We start from the raw sequence: 18,796 nt of genomic DNA, 5'->3' as shown, positions 1-18,796 counted from the left end.
AGTTAAAAGAAGCCCAGGCTGGAAGGTAATCGAAGTTGAGTTCATAGTCCAGAGGTGCTCGCTCTCAGCAGGAATTTCCTACCAATTTTCTAAGGTTTATGGCCCAGTCTTGTATGCAGCCCAGTCCCCTGCTGCAGGCTCTGGAAAGTTTCCGTGTGCCTCCAGGAGTGCCACCTACGTAGTAGGTATGTGTGGTGCCACTGAGAGTGGGGTCGTGCTCTGACACCTGCCAGGCATCAGGCTGCCACAGCCCTGGGTGTCAAAGGGGTTAGCTGCCTCCTTTTTCTCGTGTCTTCTGGCTGGACCACATCTCGGCCTGAGTTACCATCTCTGACAGTTCCTCGCCTCATTGGTGGCACTGAGGAGAGGAGGGTCCTGTCTTTGTTCTCTGCTTCTTTTTCTAGGTTACAGAACCTACTGTTGGGGTTTAGGGAAGGGTGCCAAGGTGAAAAGAGCAATAATTCCCTTTGTCTAGATGACCTGGAATCATTTGTTCATGATCCTGCATATAAATTACTGTTTATCACATGGGGCTTTATTCAGAATTTTCACAAAAATTATCTCCTCCAAGTGACCCTTTTGAAAATTGCGGTGGAAACTGCCACTATCACCATGGAAACTTAAGTTTTCCCCGAGGGACCGCCTATACTAAATGGATCAGAATTTAGATTTCCTTTAGTGCCTGCATTGCCAGGCTTCTTGAGACAGACATTATCACGAATGCCATTCCAAGCTACCTCAGTTACGCTGTCCCTGGTTAAAAACGTATCTCTTGACAGGACTCAATTCGAGACGTGCACATCAAAGGAATCATGTACAGAGCGATCGAAGCAGATATCGGTACGTGCTCGACATTATGGGGAAGATCATGTCAGCCTTTCCGTTCACTGTGCGACCATGCAGCCGTTTCACCTTAGTTCCAGGGACTGAGCCGGGGCCGTGGTGCCTCTTCTGAGGGCACAACAAGGACCTTGCGTCCTTGCATCTCCAGTGTCTCCTTCCCTGTGTCTCAGAACTTGCCATCATCCTGACTCAGAAGGGGAGTAACTGGCGGCTGCAGCCCCTGAGTTTTTTCCACCTAGACGGAGGAGGCAGGGTCTTGGTTAGTGATGCACTGGGCACCAGTGGACCCCCCTGAACCAAGCTTCCTTAAGGCTTTTCTTCCCCCCAGTGCCCTGGACAGTGCTGGCCCCCTATACCGCACTTCATAAGCGCTTGCAGATCAGCTGACTTCCTGCTGAGTCTGTGTGTGAATTTTTCTCTTGCTCTTAGAAAAATACATCTGCTACGCTGAGCAGACCCGCGCGGTGTTGGCCAAACTGGCGGATCACGGCAAGAAAATGTTCCTCATCACCAACAGCCCCAGCAGCTTTGTGTAAGTGGTTCTGTGTTCCCTGCTGGCTTCCGGCTGACTTCTCGGACTCCCTTTAACGGTTGGAAATTTGAAAGCAAAAGTTGCAAAGATAGTTAACGCCTTTCGTGTTAGACTCACCCGGCTGACGTGTCGTTGCAGGGACAAAGGGATGAGGTACATCGTCGGGAAAGACTGGAGGGACCTGTTCGATGTGGTCATCGTTCAGGCCGAGAAGCCAAACTTCTTTAACGATAAGCGGAGGTGAGTGCATGTCGTTCTGGTGACTGGATTTTATTCATTTGCTGCTATGATAGTGAGGTAGTCTGTCTTGGTGAAATCCGGTTGGGAAATCACAAACATCTGACGTTACAGCTTTTGATTTTTAACCCTTCCAGCTAGTAATTGCAAGGAGGGTAAGGTCAGTACGTAGCAGACAGCTTCCACCGACTGAAGTGGTTCTCAGTTCATCTTGGGCTACTCCTGTCCTGAGTCAGACTAGAAGAGAGCAGTTGACAGCAAGGAAGAATCCAAATTTATCATCACGTAGCAAATTAGATCTCCTGATGCAGGTGCATCGTGAAGCATGACAGAACTGCAGACCACCTGGTGGGTGTCGCTTTAATTACAGCTCTAAATGGTGCATTTAAAATTGCAGTTGGATTTTGTAAAACTTCTCTGCAACCCAGGTTTTGCATCAAGTGGAATAAATCTCTGCCGAGACTCACAGGATGTCTTTCTGTCACCGGAGCTTTGGGACATAGAGGAGCGGGGAAGTTTTGGGTTATGATGGTGACTGGGATGGGCTCTTGCATTTAGTGGGTGGCACTCAGGGATCCTAAAACGTGTTTTAACGTGTGGGACAGACCTGTTCACCAAGAGTCGTCCCCCGCCAGTGTCGGTAGTGTTGTGAGTTACTGCACTGGGGTTGTAAAAATAACTCCTATTTATGTCATAATAGCCTTTTTTGAAATGCTTTTACTGACATTGATCTTTTCTGCAGTTGGTATCCAGGCAGCCTTTTCCTCTCCTGAGTGATTCAAAATATCATAATGCGGCTCCCTGTAGTTAGTGTTGAATAGACTGACTTCCTCTCGTGATGCTGAATCCCCGTTTCCCAGGTGTCACAGGGACTCCTGGAAGAACAGACAAACCCAAGAACCATGTGCAGAGACTGAGGATTCGAGAGGATGAGGGAAAAACTAGAGTGTTGATCAAAAACAGCTATAACACTGGCTTGCTGCTTTGTCACTGACAGATGCTCTCCCGCATTCTCTGATTAGATTCCAGGGTGTGGTTGGGAGAAGGGACTCGTCTGTCCTTTGTCCTGTGGATACACAGTGCAGAGCAGTGGCTTGGGGAGGGGTGGTGGAGAGAGTTGGGGGGTGGTGTCCAGCACAGCTCTCTCCCTCGCTGCACCCATTTGTGTTGCCTTTGCATGCCTGGAATAGCAGCTGAATAATCCTCCACCCATGTTCATCCCTGTGTTATTTATAATGATCAGGTCAGAACAACCTAATGGAACATCCATATGAGGGGATATTATGTAGCCATTAAAAAATGATATATTTGAGGGCCAGCCCTGGTGGCCTAGTGGTTAAGTTGAGTGTGCTCTGCTTCAGCAGCCTGGGTTCAGTTCCCAGGCATGGACCTACACCACTGGTCAGTGGCCATGTGTGGCAGTGTCCCACATAGAAAATATAGGAAGATTTGCCACAGATGTTTGCTCAGGGCAAATCTTCCTCAAGCAAAAAGAGGAGCATTGGTGATGGATGTTAGCTCAGGTCACATCTTCCTCAGCAAAAAAAAAAGATACATTTGAGAGGCAGGCCCCATGGCCTAGTGGTTGAGTTTGGTGCTCTCTGCTTTGGTGGCCCGGGTTTGGTTCCAGGTGGGGCCAACACCGCTTGTCTGCAGCCGTGCTGTGGCAGCATCCCACATACAAAGTAGAGGAAGACTGGCCCAGGTGTTAGCTCAGGGCCAATCTCCCTCTGCAAAAAAACAAAAACAAAAACAACAGAAAAAGATATATTTGAAAAAAAAGCAGTGAGCATATTTTATGACTGAAAAACGATGTATGAGGAATGTGTAGTCCCATGGGAAATTGCTCACAACATTAGAGAAAAAGTGATATAAATCAGTATACACAGATGACTCTCATTTTATGTTCATAAAAAAGAGAAAGATAACATGTATAAAGACCGAAAGACCATCTGCTGGAATGTTATGTTTATACCTGGGTACTGGAATTATGGGTGACTCGCCTTTTCTTCATTGTATTTTTCTGCATTTTCTGGTTTTTTTGCAGTGAGATAATATTTTTCTAGTCGGAAAAACAATCCAAATAAGTGTTACTTTAAGGAAAAAAAAGACAGACAAGCTCTGTGTCCTTCAGACGAGCACCGCAGGACAAGGAATGAGGCCTTGTTCTTATTTCCCATGTTCCATCACAAAATAGTAGTCCTGGTGCTCTGATTTGTTTTATGTCTAGAGTGGCTGAATTTTGAGTACAAAGCAGAGTAAGTGGACTGAGGCAGTATTTCCATAAGCTTTTCTTGTGAAACAGATTTTCTGCACGGTCAGATAAATTTAGGAAATCTGGGTTCAAGGGAGTTTCTGTACAGAAGGGCTTTTCAGAGCCCTCAGTGACTTTGAAGAGGGGCATATATAGTGCATAGTGTCTTCCAAGTTATACTTCACCCTCGAGTTCTTTTTTCACGAGTTGCCTTAGGACACCGGGGTCTGTGGTTCGGGACGTGTGGCGCCAGGCGAGGGGATGTGGGGGTGGAGTTTTGGTTTCGGGGCCTTTGCAGGTTCATGGAGCTCCCCTCTGTTCCCAGTGGGTGACCGTGTAGTATTTCATCCAGCAGACAGCCTGCACCACTGCCACACGTGCTAACGTTCCCCGTCTCTGTTTCAGACCTTTCCGGAAGGTGAATGAGAAAGGTGTCTTGCTCTGGGATAAAATCCACAAGTTGCAGAAAGGCCAGATTTACAAGCAGGTATCTCAAGACCAACTTAGCCTTTTCATTGCTTTGCTTTGTGGTCAGTTTCAGCGAGAACAGCTAACATTTGTTGAGGCTCAGTGTGGGCCAGGCACTGGTGAGTGCTCTGCTCAAACTGACTGTTTATGACTTGGTGGCAGAATTTAAGCTTAAGGCAATGTAGTTTCAATGTGCTGTCTCTAAATTAACTCAGAGTTGAGGAATTTTTTAAAACAAAATTTAAAGGATTATGTTCATAGTATGTAAAATTTAAGATGCCAGTAGTAAACCTTGGAAATTTCTCTGTAAGAAGCATTTAATCACATGGCATATTATCCAAATTAGTAATTATTTCCTGATGAGCTTTTTTTAATGTATACTTTTAATATATTTTTTATCATATAAAACTCAGATATTTGAATAAATGATTGAATTCCTGACCGTTATTGTTACTAAAGTTAGTCTTTTTAATCTCATCCTTTAAAATTTTTTACATTTGTGTAATATTTGTAACACATAAAATTATAAAATAGTAGTATACAGTTTTTAAAAAAATACTGATACATTCATAGTGGAATATAATAAACTGCTGGATTTGGGACTGAGTATATTTTCTAGGCCTTGAAAGATTAGCTTTGATACAGCCATTCCACTTCTTGGAGGTTAGCCTAAGAAAATTATTAAGATGTAGCTGAAAGTTTGCTACAAGAATGTTTATGGGCTGGCCTGGTGGTGCAGTGGTTAAGTTTGCACATTCTGCTTCAGCAGCCTGGGGTTTGCCGGTTCGGATCCTGGGTGCAGACCTATGCACCACTTGTCAAGCCATGCTGTGACAGGCATCCCACATAAAAAGTAGAAGAAGATGGGCATGGATGTTAGCTCAGGGCCAGTCTTCCTCAAAAAAAAAAAATAATAAGGGCTGGCCCCATGGCTGAGTGGTTAAGTTCGTGCGCTCTGCTTCGGTGGCCCAGGGTTTCGCCAGTTCAAATCCTGGGTGCGGACATGGCACCACTCATCAAGCCATGCTGAGGCGGCATCCCACATGCAACAACTAGAAGGACCCACAACTAAAAATATACAACTGTGTACCAGGGGGCTTTGGGGAGAAAAAGGAAAACTAAAATCTTTTAAAAAAATAAAAAGAAATTAAAAAAAGAATGTTTATCATGAAGTTAGTTACAGAATAGATAACAAGGTAAATGTCCAACCACTATCATGGAATTGGTAAAATGAATCGTGGTACTTCTCAATTACTGAAATTACACGACAGATTAATATTTATTGACATGGTCACAGAATGTTAAGTGTAAAAACATCATTACAAAGAGGTATATACCATATGAAACCTTTTTGGAAAGTACATTTGACTTGGAAGAAAGGTCTGAAAGATTTCACGGCAAGGTATTTTTATCTTTATAGTTTGATATTTAAAATAAATTTATAAAAGCAAAAAATTTTTAAGCTTTAAAAAGTGTATGTTTTGGGCATGGGTTATACAGGGCTCTATCTGTCATGATATAATGGCCCTGTTTTTCTGTTATTGCAGGGCAATTTGTATGAGTTTTTGAAGCTTACTGGATGGAGGGGATCCAAAGTGTTGTATTTTGGTGACCACATCTACAGTGACCTGGCGGTGAGGACCTTTTGTCCTGTTTCTTTTTTGGGGGACAGATGTGTTAATCCCATTTATTAGGGGATTTCTCTTTTGTTTAAGATCATTTTTATGCTTTCATAAAACCCAGGAGTAGGCCACATTTTTTTTATGTCTCATTTTTTATAAAACAGGATGGATCGGAGACACGAGAAGGATGATTTTCTTTGGAAATGATGGAAATTAGCAATTTATTCAGAATTTATAAGAAAAATCTTTCCATTTAAGTAATGGTAAGAAATCAATGCCAGTGTTCTTTCCTTTTCCTCTTATTATTAAGCATCAGAAACCTACAAATGGAACATAAAATCTCATAAACATCAGTCAGGGCTGCTTTTGCCAGCCAGTCACTTGGAAAGGATACAAAACTGGCATTTCCAGGAAACGGCTGTTATGTGAAAATGAGGCTTTTCATGCCCCTTGCAATGGCCAGAGGAGTGTCACAGGACCTGACTTCTGATTTAATCTATAACTGGGGCAAGATTGAGTCAGCTTTATTACCATTCTTAGTTCCTTGTAGAATGAATTGATCTTTGAGTGCCCCTGGGTTAAGGTAGGCTGCACAGTGTCCATCTGTAAAGTCTGAATGAAGCTCAGTGTCAGGGGGTAACCAGGGCAGGTCATGGCTGGCTGTCAAACTCCATTATTGATATTTCTGAATATTTTGGCCCACACTGGATTGGCTTCATGTCTCTGTCCCTCTTGTGTCTGCCTACCGTTGAAGCAGTGGGCTTTAGTGGGCTGTGCGGTAGGACCGTCTGGGGAGTGTTTTCAGAGTGCAGTGCCTGAGCCCCGCCGAGGTCTGTGCACTCAGACTGGTGGGGGGCTGGGGGCCGAGGGGTTGAGTCCAGCACTTGTGTGGGGTGACGCTCTCCCAGGTGATTCCAGCACACACCGTGCAACATCACATCTGTCCAGTGGGCTGAGGTCTAATGGAAGGAATCATGGACTCAGAATTAGAAGACTGAGGTTTTCATCCCAACTCTCCTCTTTATTAGCTGGGTGACCCTGGGCACATCCGTCAAGCCCGGGTGTCCTCAGAAGAGTGAAATAAGATAATGTGCATAAAGTGCTTAGTAAAGTAGAAATATAAAGTGCTACCGTCAGGCTGTTGGCATTCCCACAAAGTCTGGCCAAGCGATGTGGCATCATGGGCATTTGCCTCTTGCCAGGTGGGGTCTTTGGGGCTGATGAGATAATTAACTAGATGCTACACTTGAGGCACGTGGCTGCATGGCCCTGTGAGGTGACGCACACATATGGGTCTTAGCATTATGAGAGGTGCTCACAAAGCAGTAGTTCAAGTGTGGTCCCCACAACGTCAGCATCACCTGGGAACTTGTTGGAGATGCAAATTCTGAGGTCTCACTCCAGACCTACTAAGTCAGAAACTCGGTTTTAAGCAGCTTTCCACACTAAAATTTGATACCAGGGTAAAGCTGGCCTCATCGGATGAATTAGGAAGTGTTCCTGCCTCTTCAGTTTTTGGGAAGAGTTAGAGAAGGATTGGTGTTAATTCTTTACGTGTTTGGTAGAATTCACCACTGAAGCCGTCTGGCCTGGGCTTGTCATTGTTGGAAGCTTTTTGGTTACTAATTCAGTCTCCTTACTAGAGGTCTATTCAGATTTTCTATTTCTTCATGATTCAGTCTTGGTATGCTGCTTGTTCCTGGGAATTTGTCCAGTTCATCCAAGGTTATCCAAGTTGTTGGCGTACAATAGTTTATAGTACTCTTTTATGATCTTTTTGATTTCTGTAGAATTGGTAGTCACGTCACCACTTACATTTCTGATTTTAGTAATTTGAGTCTTCTCTCTTTTTTTCTCTTAGTCAAGCTAAAGGTTTGTCAATTTTGTTGATCTTTTCCAAGAACCAACTCTTGGTTTTGTTGATTTTTCTCTATTATTTTTCTACTTTCTATTTATCTCTGTTCTAATCTTTATTATTTCCTTTGACCTGCTAGCTTTCAGTTTAGTTTGTTTTTTTTCTAGTTCCTTAAGGTGTAGAGTTACGTTGTTGATTTGAGACCTTTCTTCTTTTTTAATGTCAATGTATGTAGATATACACTTCCCTCTTAGTACGCTTTTGTCAGCCAGCCCTGGTGTCTAGTAGTTAAGATTCAGCGCTCTCACTCTCACAGCCCAGGTTCGTTTCCCAGTCAGGGAACCACGCTACCCGTCTGTTGGTTGTCGTCCTGTGGCGGCTGCGTATTGCTCAAAGTTATGCCACTAGTATTTCAAATACCAGCAGATTCACCCACAGTGGACAGGTTTCAGAGGAGCTTCTTCTGAAGAAGGACCTGGCCACTCACTTCTCAGAAAAAGTTGGCTGTGAAAACCCTATGAATAGCAGCAGAGCATTGTCTGACATAGTGCCGGAAAGTGAGAGGATGGAGCAAAAAGACCTGGCAGGGTTCCGCTCTGCTGTCTCCGGGGGCGCTGGGAGTCAGAATCAGCTTGATGGTACTAACAAACTGCTTTTCTTGCATCCCTTAGGTTTTGGTATGTTGTGTTTGCATTTTAATTTGTCTCAGGATATTTTCTAATTTCCCTTGTGATTTCTGCTTTGACCCATTAGTTGTTTAAGGGTATGTTGTTTAATTTCTACATATTTGTGAATTTTTCAGTTTTTCCTTCCGCTATTGATTTTTAGTTTCATTCCCTGGGACCAGAAAAGAAATTTTTTGTGCTTTCAGTTTTTAAAAGTTTATTCAGACTTGTTTTGTGGCTTATATACATATGGCCTATCCTGGAGGATGTTCCATGTGCACTTGAGAATGTCTATTCTGCTTTTGATGGGTGGAAAGTTCTGTATATGTCTGCTAGGTCCAATTGGTCTTAATATTGTTCAAGTCCTATATTTCTTGATTGATCCTCTGTCTGGTTGGTGGTTTTATCCAATGTAGAAAGTGGGCTGTTGAAGTCTCCTACTATTATTATAGAACCATCTATTGCTCCCTTCAGTTCTATTACTGATTGCTTCATATGTTTTGGAGCTCTGATGTTTGGTGCGTACATGCTTATATTTGTTATATATTCTTGATGAATTGACCCTTTTATCGTTATATAATGTCATTCTTTGTGTCTTGTAACAGTTTTTGACTTCAAGTCTACTTTGTTTAATGTAGCATAGCCACCCCTGTTCTCTGTTGGTTACTATTTGCATGGAATATCTTTTTGCATCCTTTCACTTTGAACCTGGGTGTGTCCTGACATCTAAAATGAGTCTCTTGTAGACAGCATGTAGTTGGATCCCCTTCTGAAGTTTGAAAACTGCTGTCATAAAGTGATAAGACCATTCATTAACTAACATGGCAGAAATTACCTGGGCAGTGACCATTGTCCTTCACAGGAGTCACCTTGGGAATGTCGGTACTTCCAGTGTTGCTGCTCTTTCTCAAAGTACATTTGGATGCCCCCTTTGTCTTGGATTCGAGAGCCAGTTTGAGGCATAGGAGAAAATTAGTTTTATTATTATTAGTTTATCATCATCATGTATGTTAGTCTTAGGAATTTTCCAAGTGACTTTTTATCTATTTTCAGAAATAGAATCCACCTTCAAAAGTTTGTCACCATTGGGAATATTTAAAAGAACGTGCTGTAGGTTTTCATGTATTATAGGAGAAAGAGAAATATTGAAAAGTTTGAAGAAATTCAACCAGTGCGGAAGTTAGGCATCCTTAGGGCTTACAGAGCAGGGATTCTAGCTTTAGGTGAGTAGCCAGAGTGAACTTTTAAAATTGTAAACCATATACCACTTCTCTCCTTAAAACCCCAAAGCTTTCCTTTCTTCCTCAGAGTAAAAGCCTGATTTCCTACAGTTGCTCAGAAAGCCCTGCTTCACCTCTCCTTCCCCAGCCTGCTTCTCTGACAGCACCTCCTGCCTCCGCCCTCTCTCCTACTCTGCTCCAGGCTCCCTGCTGCTCCTTAACATCCCCTGCCCCTAGCATGTTCCTGCCCCAGGGCCTTTGCACTTGCTGTTTTTTAGCCAGAATTTTTCTCCTCTCACATATTTGCATACTTTCACTCTCCTTCCCTTCAGATCTCTGCTCAAATGTCTCTTTATCAGCTAGTCTTCCTAACTACTCTGTATAAAATGGTAACTCCTGTCTCTCTTATTCTGCTTGATTTTTGTCCGTTGCATTTATCACCACCTGCCTTTGTGATTTACTTGCTTATTTTTTGTCTGTATTTCCCACAAGGGCAGAGATTTGTCAGTTTTTGTTCATTGGTTTCTCCTCAGTATCCAGAACAGAGCCTGGCAAATAGTACTATTTGATAAATATTTGCCAAATGAGAAAATGAATGACCATTTAGTATGGTGATTGTCTGTCTTAGACTTTCCAGGACATAACTGATATCAGATATTCTGGCCTATTGTCAGATCATGGGGTTACAATATTTGGAATGAAAAATGTGATCGTGTCTGTTTATATTGTGTGGTCATTCCAAGTCTGAGACTCCAGGGTCCCCGTAACCCACAAGGCCAGTCACAGCGGCTGCTCCCTGGCCGTCTTGGAGGGGAATTGAATGAAGCCCCTCACTAGCTTTTGGTTGAGCCTCTTCCTGTCCCCGACCTAATTGTTTTACAGACCATGGTTGGTGACTCCAGACCTGTGTTTCTGCAGAGGCCGTCATTCACAGCGATTGTTTCCATGATGGAAACTTCTTGGGGGTGAAACTGTCAACGCCTGGGACTAAACTGGTTTTACTTAAGTGTAATTCGTTGAATTTGGCTTGGTTAATAACTAACCATTACAATTAAAAAGCAGTTCAGCGAATGCCTGTTGCGTCTGGGAGAGGTGGTGAAATGGTTTAAATTCTGTTGAAATTAACGTGGACTTTTTGTGATCTTTGCTCTCAGGATTTGACCCTGAAGCATGGCTGGCGAACTGGGGCAATTATCCCAGAATTAAGATCTGAGCTCAGAATCATGAACACGGAGCAGTACGTCCAGACCATGACCTGGCTGCAGACCCTGACTGGCTTGTTAGAGCAGATGCAGGTACGTCCAGACCATGACCTGGCTGCAGACCCTGACCGGCTTGTTAGAGCAGATGCAGGTACGTCCAGACCATGACCTGGCTGCAGACCCTGACCGGCTTGTTAGAGCAGATACAGGTACGTCCAGACCATGACCTGGCTGCAGACCCTGACCGGCTTGTTAGAGCAGATACAGGTACGTCCAGACCATGACCTGGCTGTAGACCCTGACTGGCTTGTTAGAGCAGATGCAGGTACGTCCAGACCATGACCTGGCTGCAGACCCTGACCGGCTTGTTAGAGCAGATGCAGGTACGTCCAGACCATGACCTGGCTGCAGACCCTGACTGGCTTGTTAGAGCAGATGCAGGTACGTCCAGACCATGACCTGGCTGCAGACCCTGACCGGCTTGTTAGAGCAGATGCAGGTACGTCCAGACCATGACCTGGCTGCAGACCCTGACTGGCTTGTTAGAGCAGATGCAGGTACGTCCAGACCATGACCTGGCTGCAGACCCTGACCGGCTTGTGAGAGCAGATGCAGGTTTGGGACTTTTCCTCTCCTACTTTTTCTTTAGGCCTGAAGTTAGTCCACCATTCATAGTAATTTCAAATATTCTCCCTTTAATTGTGGTTATAAGGAATGGGGCTTAAGTCATCCTCAGTAAACGGCAGAGTTAACTACTGGGGTTATTTTGCCCCTAAGAGACTTTTGCCAATTTTCCTGACGAGACCTTTAAAAAGGCCTCCAAAAGCCATTGGAGGAAGAGCTTTGTAGGGCCTGTGGAGACGCAGGTGTTGACATTCCTCCGTCAGTGGAAATCCTGTGTCTGTCCTTCCCCATTAGAGTCCGGCAGGGAGATGTCCTGTGGGGGAGTGGGATTCGAGAGTGTCTCCCAATGTTTGGGTCTGGTCCTGCTTCTGCCTTCAGCCTGCTGTGGACCGCTCCATTCTGGGCCTCAGTTTCCCCATCTGTAAGATGAAGGGTCCTATGGAATGGACACTTCAGTGTAGGCACCACGGCTTATTGGAGGGAGTCTCAGAGGAAGGGTCAAGATCCCTGCCTGCAGCCTCCCTTTGATTTTGGGGGTAATGCCCGCAGTTGGCCGGCTCCCTGGAGTGCAGTGGCAGTGTTTTCTTTCTGTAAGTTACGTGGCCGGTTTTGGACAGCCAGTGAGGAGTGTTGTTTTTGGCTGTGATTTCCCGGCCCGTGGAAGCCGCCCTGCTGTGCGGCGGTGTCCCCCTGCCCCGTCTCCTGGGACAGCTTGCTTTCTCGCTTCGTTCAGCTGGCCCGGCCTGCAGCCATCTCATGTGAGTGCCCACTTGGGATAAGGGTCCTGGATGCCTGCTCTCTTGGCTGACAAACCTGCTGCCCACGGCCTGCTGCCGCTTTGGGAGCGGCTGGGGAACGGCCTTGCCTGGCCCAGCTGGCGCTCGTGTGGAGGCAGCTGGCAGTGAGCTCAGGCCGAGCTGCGAGGAGTGGCAGGCCGGGGCCTCACCCCGGGGTGCACATTCCCAAGCGTGGGGCCCTGCACGTCCCCCGGGCCTTGCTCCCAGTGTGCTCTGGCTGTGTTGGCTCTTGGCTCGTCTCTGACGAGGCCTTGTTCTGTTCCTCTTACTATACTTGTCCGTGAGATGACTTTCTAAAAATAAAAGGCGTCCATTCTGGGTTTGAGTAGCTTCGAGTCTGTGCCTAGGTCATACCGTAATCACAGTTACTCTTTATATGCCAGCGTTGTGCTGAGTCCCTGCTCTACACACAGCATTCATTTAACAGTCACAGCTGTCCTGTGCAGGTAGGTACAATGTTTCCACTCTAGAATAAAGAAACTGATGTTTGAGAAGTTGGGTAACATGTCCAAGGTCATAAAATGACAAAGCAAGAACTGGAACCTAGGCTTGTGTGGTCACCGAGTGCCTAGAGCGCGCTACATGCAGTGCTGCCCTGCTGCCTGGTTTCGAGGTCTCGGGGGCAGCCAGAGCCTTCTTTCCTTGGACACAGTCTCTCTGTGCTGCTGGCAGCGGGGCCAAGACACAGCCCGACCCCCATGTGGATGGTGTCACTACCTGTTAGCTTTGAGGTCGAAGTTTTTGGTTTTCGTCTCTCTGACCTACATAGAAAGTTCAGCGATTAAGGAGTGTGTGTTTTAGAGAATGGAAGTACGGAAAATATCTCTGATTTATAGAATTAGTTATACAAGGAGTAAGGAAGAAAAGGGAATTAACATTTACATTGCCACCCCATTTCACAGGAGGAGAAACTGAGGCTGAGAGATCAGGAACTTTTCCAGAATCCCAGAGTTAGTGAACAGCAGCGTCAGGCAATTCAGAAATGAGAACTTGCCGTGTTGCAGACGCTAAGGGCTTTCCTTCATTTCGTCCTCGCGGCAGCTCTTCGAAGGAGGCACTGACATCATCCCCATTTCACAGATGCACAAACTGAGGGGCAGACGAGACAGTGAGCTTCTCAAGTCGGGGCGATGCTGGGACTCGGGCCCAGGCCCCCGGCTCTCGAGTCTTCACGTCCGTGCTGTCGCCTCGGGTGCTAACACTTTTTACAGCGTTCCGTCCAGTTGGATTCACTAGGATATAGAGGAGGGTGGCCAATAACTTAAAGTATCCAGATGAATGTCATTTCTCACATCCTCCCTGTCCGCCTCCTCCACACTGTCACTCCGGTTCACCTGAAAAGCTAGAAATTATTCCAGGGATCCTGTTTTGAATGTGTCTAGAACTCCCCTTTGGGGCTTATTTTCAGAGCATACAGCTCATCATGTGGACTGTTTTCTGAGGAGAAAAATTTGTCCTCGGAGGTTGGGTTGGATTTTCTTTGGAGCCAGCAGAGTGTCATTGGAGCCAAGGCTGATGAATTAAATAGAGGTATATAATTTTCGGGTTTAGGAAAGTAGCTATAAAGAATAGTCTAGTTTACTAGCCATGAAGTGTGCTCCAAACTGGGTGTGGTTGACAGTGGCAGTGCTGGTTAACAGCAAACTTCTGCACAGGCCCAGAGTCAGCACGGTAGGCTGGGCGGGCCGTATGGTCTCTGTGGCGACCACTCAGCTCTGTGGTTGTAGCTCGTAAGCAGCCACAGACAGTATGGAAGCTGCTGGTTGTGGCTGGGTCCCAGTAACTTCATTCGTGGAAATGATTCATATCATTTTCACATGTCATGAAATTATTCTTCTTTTGATTTTGTTTTCAACTGCTTAAAAAGGAAAATCTGTTCCTAAGCTCAGAGGCTGATAGAAAAATGGGCGGTGGCTGGATGTGGCCTCCCTGGTATGGGCCGCTGTGCCAGCAAGGCTGTAATCCCCAGCCCGCATGGGGCTGGCAGGGCCAGTGTGTGCAGCCAGTCTGCGTGTTTGTAGACTGTCGCCGTGAGGAGCCGTGTGTGCTGATCAACGACTGGGGCTAAAGGTGGCTGAAGTGTCTGTAGGATTAGCCTCTGCTGTGGGCTTCCGGTTAGTCTTTGTGATGCTGAGTACCCTTCCTGGAGTGCTTGATTTCAGTTAAAGATTAATCCAAACTAAGTAACACACCGTCTTGGAAGTATTTTAAAGTAGACGCCTGAGACTGTTGTTTTCTGAAGTTTGGCCTCGTAGGGGGAGCAGAGCTGGAGAACGGGGTGGTTCAGGGAAAAATACATGTTTTTTAATGGCAGAGACTTGAGCATGTTTAAATGTTGATGGGAAGGTTCCAGATGAGGAGGTTGATCGTATGGGAGAGATGAATGATGGAGAGAGGTTCTGGGAAGGGAGCCAAGGCCAGTGCTGAGTGGGCCTCGGATGGGAGGGCCCGAGGGGGCGCTGGGTTAAGGTGCGCACCCACAGAGCTCAGCTCCCTGCTCTGGCCCTGCTCCCTGGTCTCAGGGCTCTGGGGCCTCCCCCTTTGCATGTCTCTTTAGCAACCTTGGACTCCGTCATCCTTGGCTGCCCTCTGAGTTCGGGACCAGTAGAGAAACAGGCAGGTGTCGGAGTGGGGCTGACATGATATCTGCTGCATCCCTGGAAAAGCCTTGAACTCGGAGAGCCCAGAGTTGGCTCTTTGTGTCTGCAGAGCCTGCCCTGGGGCCCACTTGAGGGGCAGGAATGGAGTGAGAATTCCCTTGGCTTGTGGCAGCTAGTTTCAAACAAGAGAGAGCAAGTAGATTACCTTTGGTAATCTTTATCCTGGTCACCAGTCCCAATTCTCCCCTCCTGCAAATGTGGGGCGGAGTAAGGGACCACAAGCTTCTCCTTCATACGGGACACATGTGCCTTGTTCCTGGGCCAAGAAGGGTAGAAGGGCAGAGGTGGGAGCGGAGCTCCTCTCACAGACTGATGTCAGCCTCATTCTCTGAGTTATGTTGTTTTGTCATGGTCTCCTTACCTGCTTACAGGGCCAACCATCATGTCCTCTGTTGTATCTTTAGCATGTAGCACAATGTGCGGCACATAGTGGGTGCTAAATGTATAAGTGTGTGTGTATGTGTGTGTATATACATAAATAAATTCCTGTGGCATCCTACAGATTTTTGATCCGGTCACATACTTTGTAGTGCCTAAATTCTGTAGCGAGTGATTTGTTGATTTAAAATGTGACAGCTAACTAGAACTAGGCTCACAGACCCTGCATCAGCACCCCGAGGAGAGCCGGGCCGGTCTTCTGGTGCTCCAGTAACGCACAGGCAGTGCTCCTTCGGTGGTGGCTGCCTCCTGGTGGTGTAGGCAGTGGTGTTGGGCGAGAAACCCCAGTTATAAGCTCAGTGATGCGGGGTTTTGTCTGAGTGACAGAGGCCCTTAGCAGGTGATGGTGAGTGGGCTGTTGAGCTGGGCAGGTGTGGTGAACAGCTGGGCCTGGGCTCCCACATGGAAAGCAGATGGTTTGCTTGCGTGGAGTTCTCCTCTGGGCTGTCCGGCTGCCCGGGAGTTGCAGGGAGCCGCACCTGTGCCCTGTGCTCATGTCGCCTCTCGCTCTGGCCGACGTGATTCTCTTCAGCTTTGAGGGCCTCGGAGAGAGACTTGGGAGATGCCATGTGTCAGGCTGTGGGCTGCTGTCATTTTCTTTTTGCCTTTTGCTCACATTCAGCCCAACCGGAAAATTCTTTGCTTTTCCATCTGGTTGAGGTGCTCTTCCTTTTTGCCTTTTATAAAAAACAATTATTTTTTTTCTCTTAAATGCTTTAAAGGTAACATATTCAGGGAAAAAAGTTAAGCTCAGTTGTAATCCTACTACCCTTGCACAAATTAAAGAAAAATTCCCATGTTAATTTCCAAACATATGCACATATTTTGATATGCTTGCAATCAGTTTGCAATTAGGATGTGCTGTTATACCTGCTATTTTTGCTTAACTGCCATTTTTATGTTTATACCTGTACAGATATGCGTAATAGGTAGTGTGTTTTAAGACTGTTTATATATGTAATACTTATGTATAATGGATACATTACACATATACATTATGCACATATATTTCCTGTGGATACATATGTATTATGTTTATACAATAGCATTTAATAATGCTTAATATCTCTAGTTTAATATGGGCCTTGTTTAATAGCTTCATAACATTCCATCTTAATTTGTTAAACCACGTCTCTGATGTTGGACATTTAAACTGTTTTGGTGAAGAAGGGAGGATTGCACTGGGAAGTCTGAAAATATATTGTGTCATCCAAGTGCCTACCTCTTAGACCTGAATAAAATTCCTCCAAAAAAAGGTGTCCATTGGGGCCGGCCCCGTGGCCGAGTGGTTAAGTTCGTGTGCCCTGCTTCTGCGGCCCAGAGTTTTGCTGGTTCGGCTCCTGGGCGTGGACATGGCACCACTTGTCAGGCCACGCTGAGGCGGGGTCCTGCATAGCACAACCAGAGGCACTCACAACCAGGATATACAACTCTATACTGGGGGGCTTTGGGGAGAAGAAAAAAAAAGAAGATTGGCAACAGATGTTAGCTCAGGTGCCAATCTTTAAAAAAAAAAAAAGAAGAAAAGTTGCCCGTTAAAAATCCTCATTACCTAATAGATCTATTCACAGCCAGAACAGTCTCCATGATAGCTTCTGTCCTGCAGGTTCACAGAGATGCCGAGTCACAGCTGGTTTTGCAGGAGTGGAAAAAGGAAAGAAAGGAGATGAGGTAAGAGCCACCTGTTTCGAATGCAGTGAATCCGCCACCTGTCTGCCTGTGCTGGGTCCACCCACCTTCCCAGGGCTGGCCCAAGGCATGCTTCGAAACATCCTTTTCTAGCTTGCAGGCTTCTTATTACCAAGAACCTGCCATCTGCTGTGAGTGGTGTGTGACATTTCTTTGAGGCAGCGGTGAGCTCCGTAGCCCCTCCTGCCCTTGCCTTTGAAGACCACCGTTGAAGGAGCTTTTCCCCCCCATCCCTCCTCCCTGCCTGCCTGACTTTCCCATTTGGGCAGCTGGTGGCCGCTTGTTGGTAATGCTGGCCGCACCGTGTGGCTGCTGGGACAGCATGCGAGGTGGGCTCTGACCCACAATGAATTCTTGGGGCTGCTACAATCCGCGTGCTTATTTGTACCCATGGCTATTTCAGGAGTATGTGCACCTCAGTCTCAGAGTGTTTCTTGGTGAAGAAAGCCCACCTGCTGTCAGAGAAGTTTGGTGGGTTTGCCTCTAAAGGAAATGGTTGTTCAAAAGAGGCCTCGTGGACAGTCGTGCTTCCCTAAGAGGATGCTCTGTATGTGGACCGTTTCCCTGACCATTTCTACTCTTGTGCCTGGCCCCGTCTCCCCTGGGCACAGCTGTCTCGGTTTGGAAGGTTTGGAAGAAGCTGTCACTGCCTGGGTCTGGCCTCTGAGCAGTGGGCAGTCTGGTTTGGGGGTGGGTGTGGAGAGGGGGCAGACTCCACCCCTCGGGGCTGCAGAAGCCCCAGCCGTGTTGAATCAGTCCTTCCTCCTCCGTCTCAGGGGTTGCTGTTGGGGGCCTTTTCTAACTTGATTATTATTCTAACATTGGTGTAAAAATGTCGGGTGAGAGGCTGATGGGAAGAAGCCGTATAATGTGATTTGACTCCGCGTCTCACGCCCCAGCTGGCTGGACCTGTGTCCTGCTCTCCGGGGACCTCAGATTATTAGATGAAGGAGCCATTTCACCCGCCAGAAGTTTTGTTTTGGATGCTAGTCTTGAGCAAACACCTAGCTCAATGAGATTTTTCAGTCAAAGTTTAAAAACCATTTATGCTGCTCCACCCACCAAGCTAATTGAGTTCTTTTAATTTCCTATGTTTTTATTGTCACAGCATCTCCTGTCACCTTATAACGACAGACTACTTACTACCAACTAGTGGCTTTTCTCAGTGATGTAAATGATTACATTTTCTGCTGTGTTTGTAACTCATTTATTAACAGTCAAGTGGTGTTTATCCATTTCGTTGGAATATTCTGTGTGTAGGGGTCCCAGCCATCGGATGGTGTGCATTGATTTATACACAGATGCGCACACGCACGCCTGCAGGGGCTTAGGGCCTGGGGTGGGGTGAACAGCCTTGCAAAGCGCTTGTAACCTAGCCTGCGAGGAGGAAGCGAGGTGTTTGAAGCTGTCTAACGGATGGTGGTGAATTATTTACATCACTATAAAATCGTCCTTAATTTCTCAGACACGAAACTACTTTATAGATTACAATAGGCTTTTATTTCTCTTACCTTAGTTCTCACTCTGACCTTATAAAAAGGGGGTCTTGATCCCGTTCTGTCAATGAGGGAGACTGAGAGCATTCTGCATCTCTCTGTACCTTCAGAAGCAGCTCCTGCCTCCTGTGTTTTGTTTGGAAAATGTGGTGTGCGTATTTAGGGGGCATACACATTGAAACTGGAGCCTTAAA

The 18,796-nt window shown here is 46.2% G+C and overlaps 1 protein-coding gene across 2 annotated transcripts in view; it reads left to right on the top strand.

Annotated features, from left to right (window-relative positions):
* Positions 1–18,796, top strand: part of NT5DC3 (5'-nucleotidase domain containing 3) — an 80,986-nt gene that overhangs the window by 36,512 nt on the left and 25,678 nt on the right. For both annotated transcript variants that reach the window (XM_070507168.1, XM_044745986.2), the window contains exons 7-13: positions 780–840; positions 1,273–1,375; positions 1,514–1,615; positions 4,272–4,353; positions 5,882–5,968; positions 10,851–10,991; positions 17,024–17,088. In XM_070507168.1, the coding sequence (XP_070363269.1) occupies positions 780–840; positions 1,273–1,375; positions 1,514–1,615; positions 4,272–4,353; positions 5,882–5,968; positions 10,851–10,991; positions 17,024–17,088 (641 nt within the window). The remainder of the gene's footprint in view (positions 1–779; positions 841–1,272; positions 1,376–1,513; positions 1,616–4,271; positions 4,354–5,881; positions 5,969–10,850; positions 10,992–17,023; positions 17,089–18,796) is intronic.

Source organism: Equus asinus, chromosome 4, assembly GCF_041296235.1.
Source record: "Equus asinus isolate D_3611 breed Donkey chromosome 4, EquAss-T2T_v2, whole genome shotgun sequence".
NCBI classification, from domain to species: Eukaryota; Metazoa; Chordata; class Mammalia; order Perissodactyla; family Equidae; genus Equus; species Equus asinus.
Note: the sequence above shows the minus strand (reverse complement) of the source record. Positions and strands in the feature narration are given on the sequence as shown.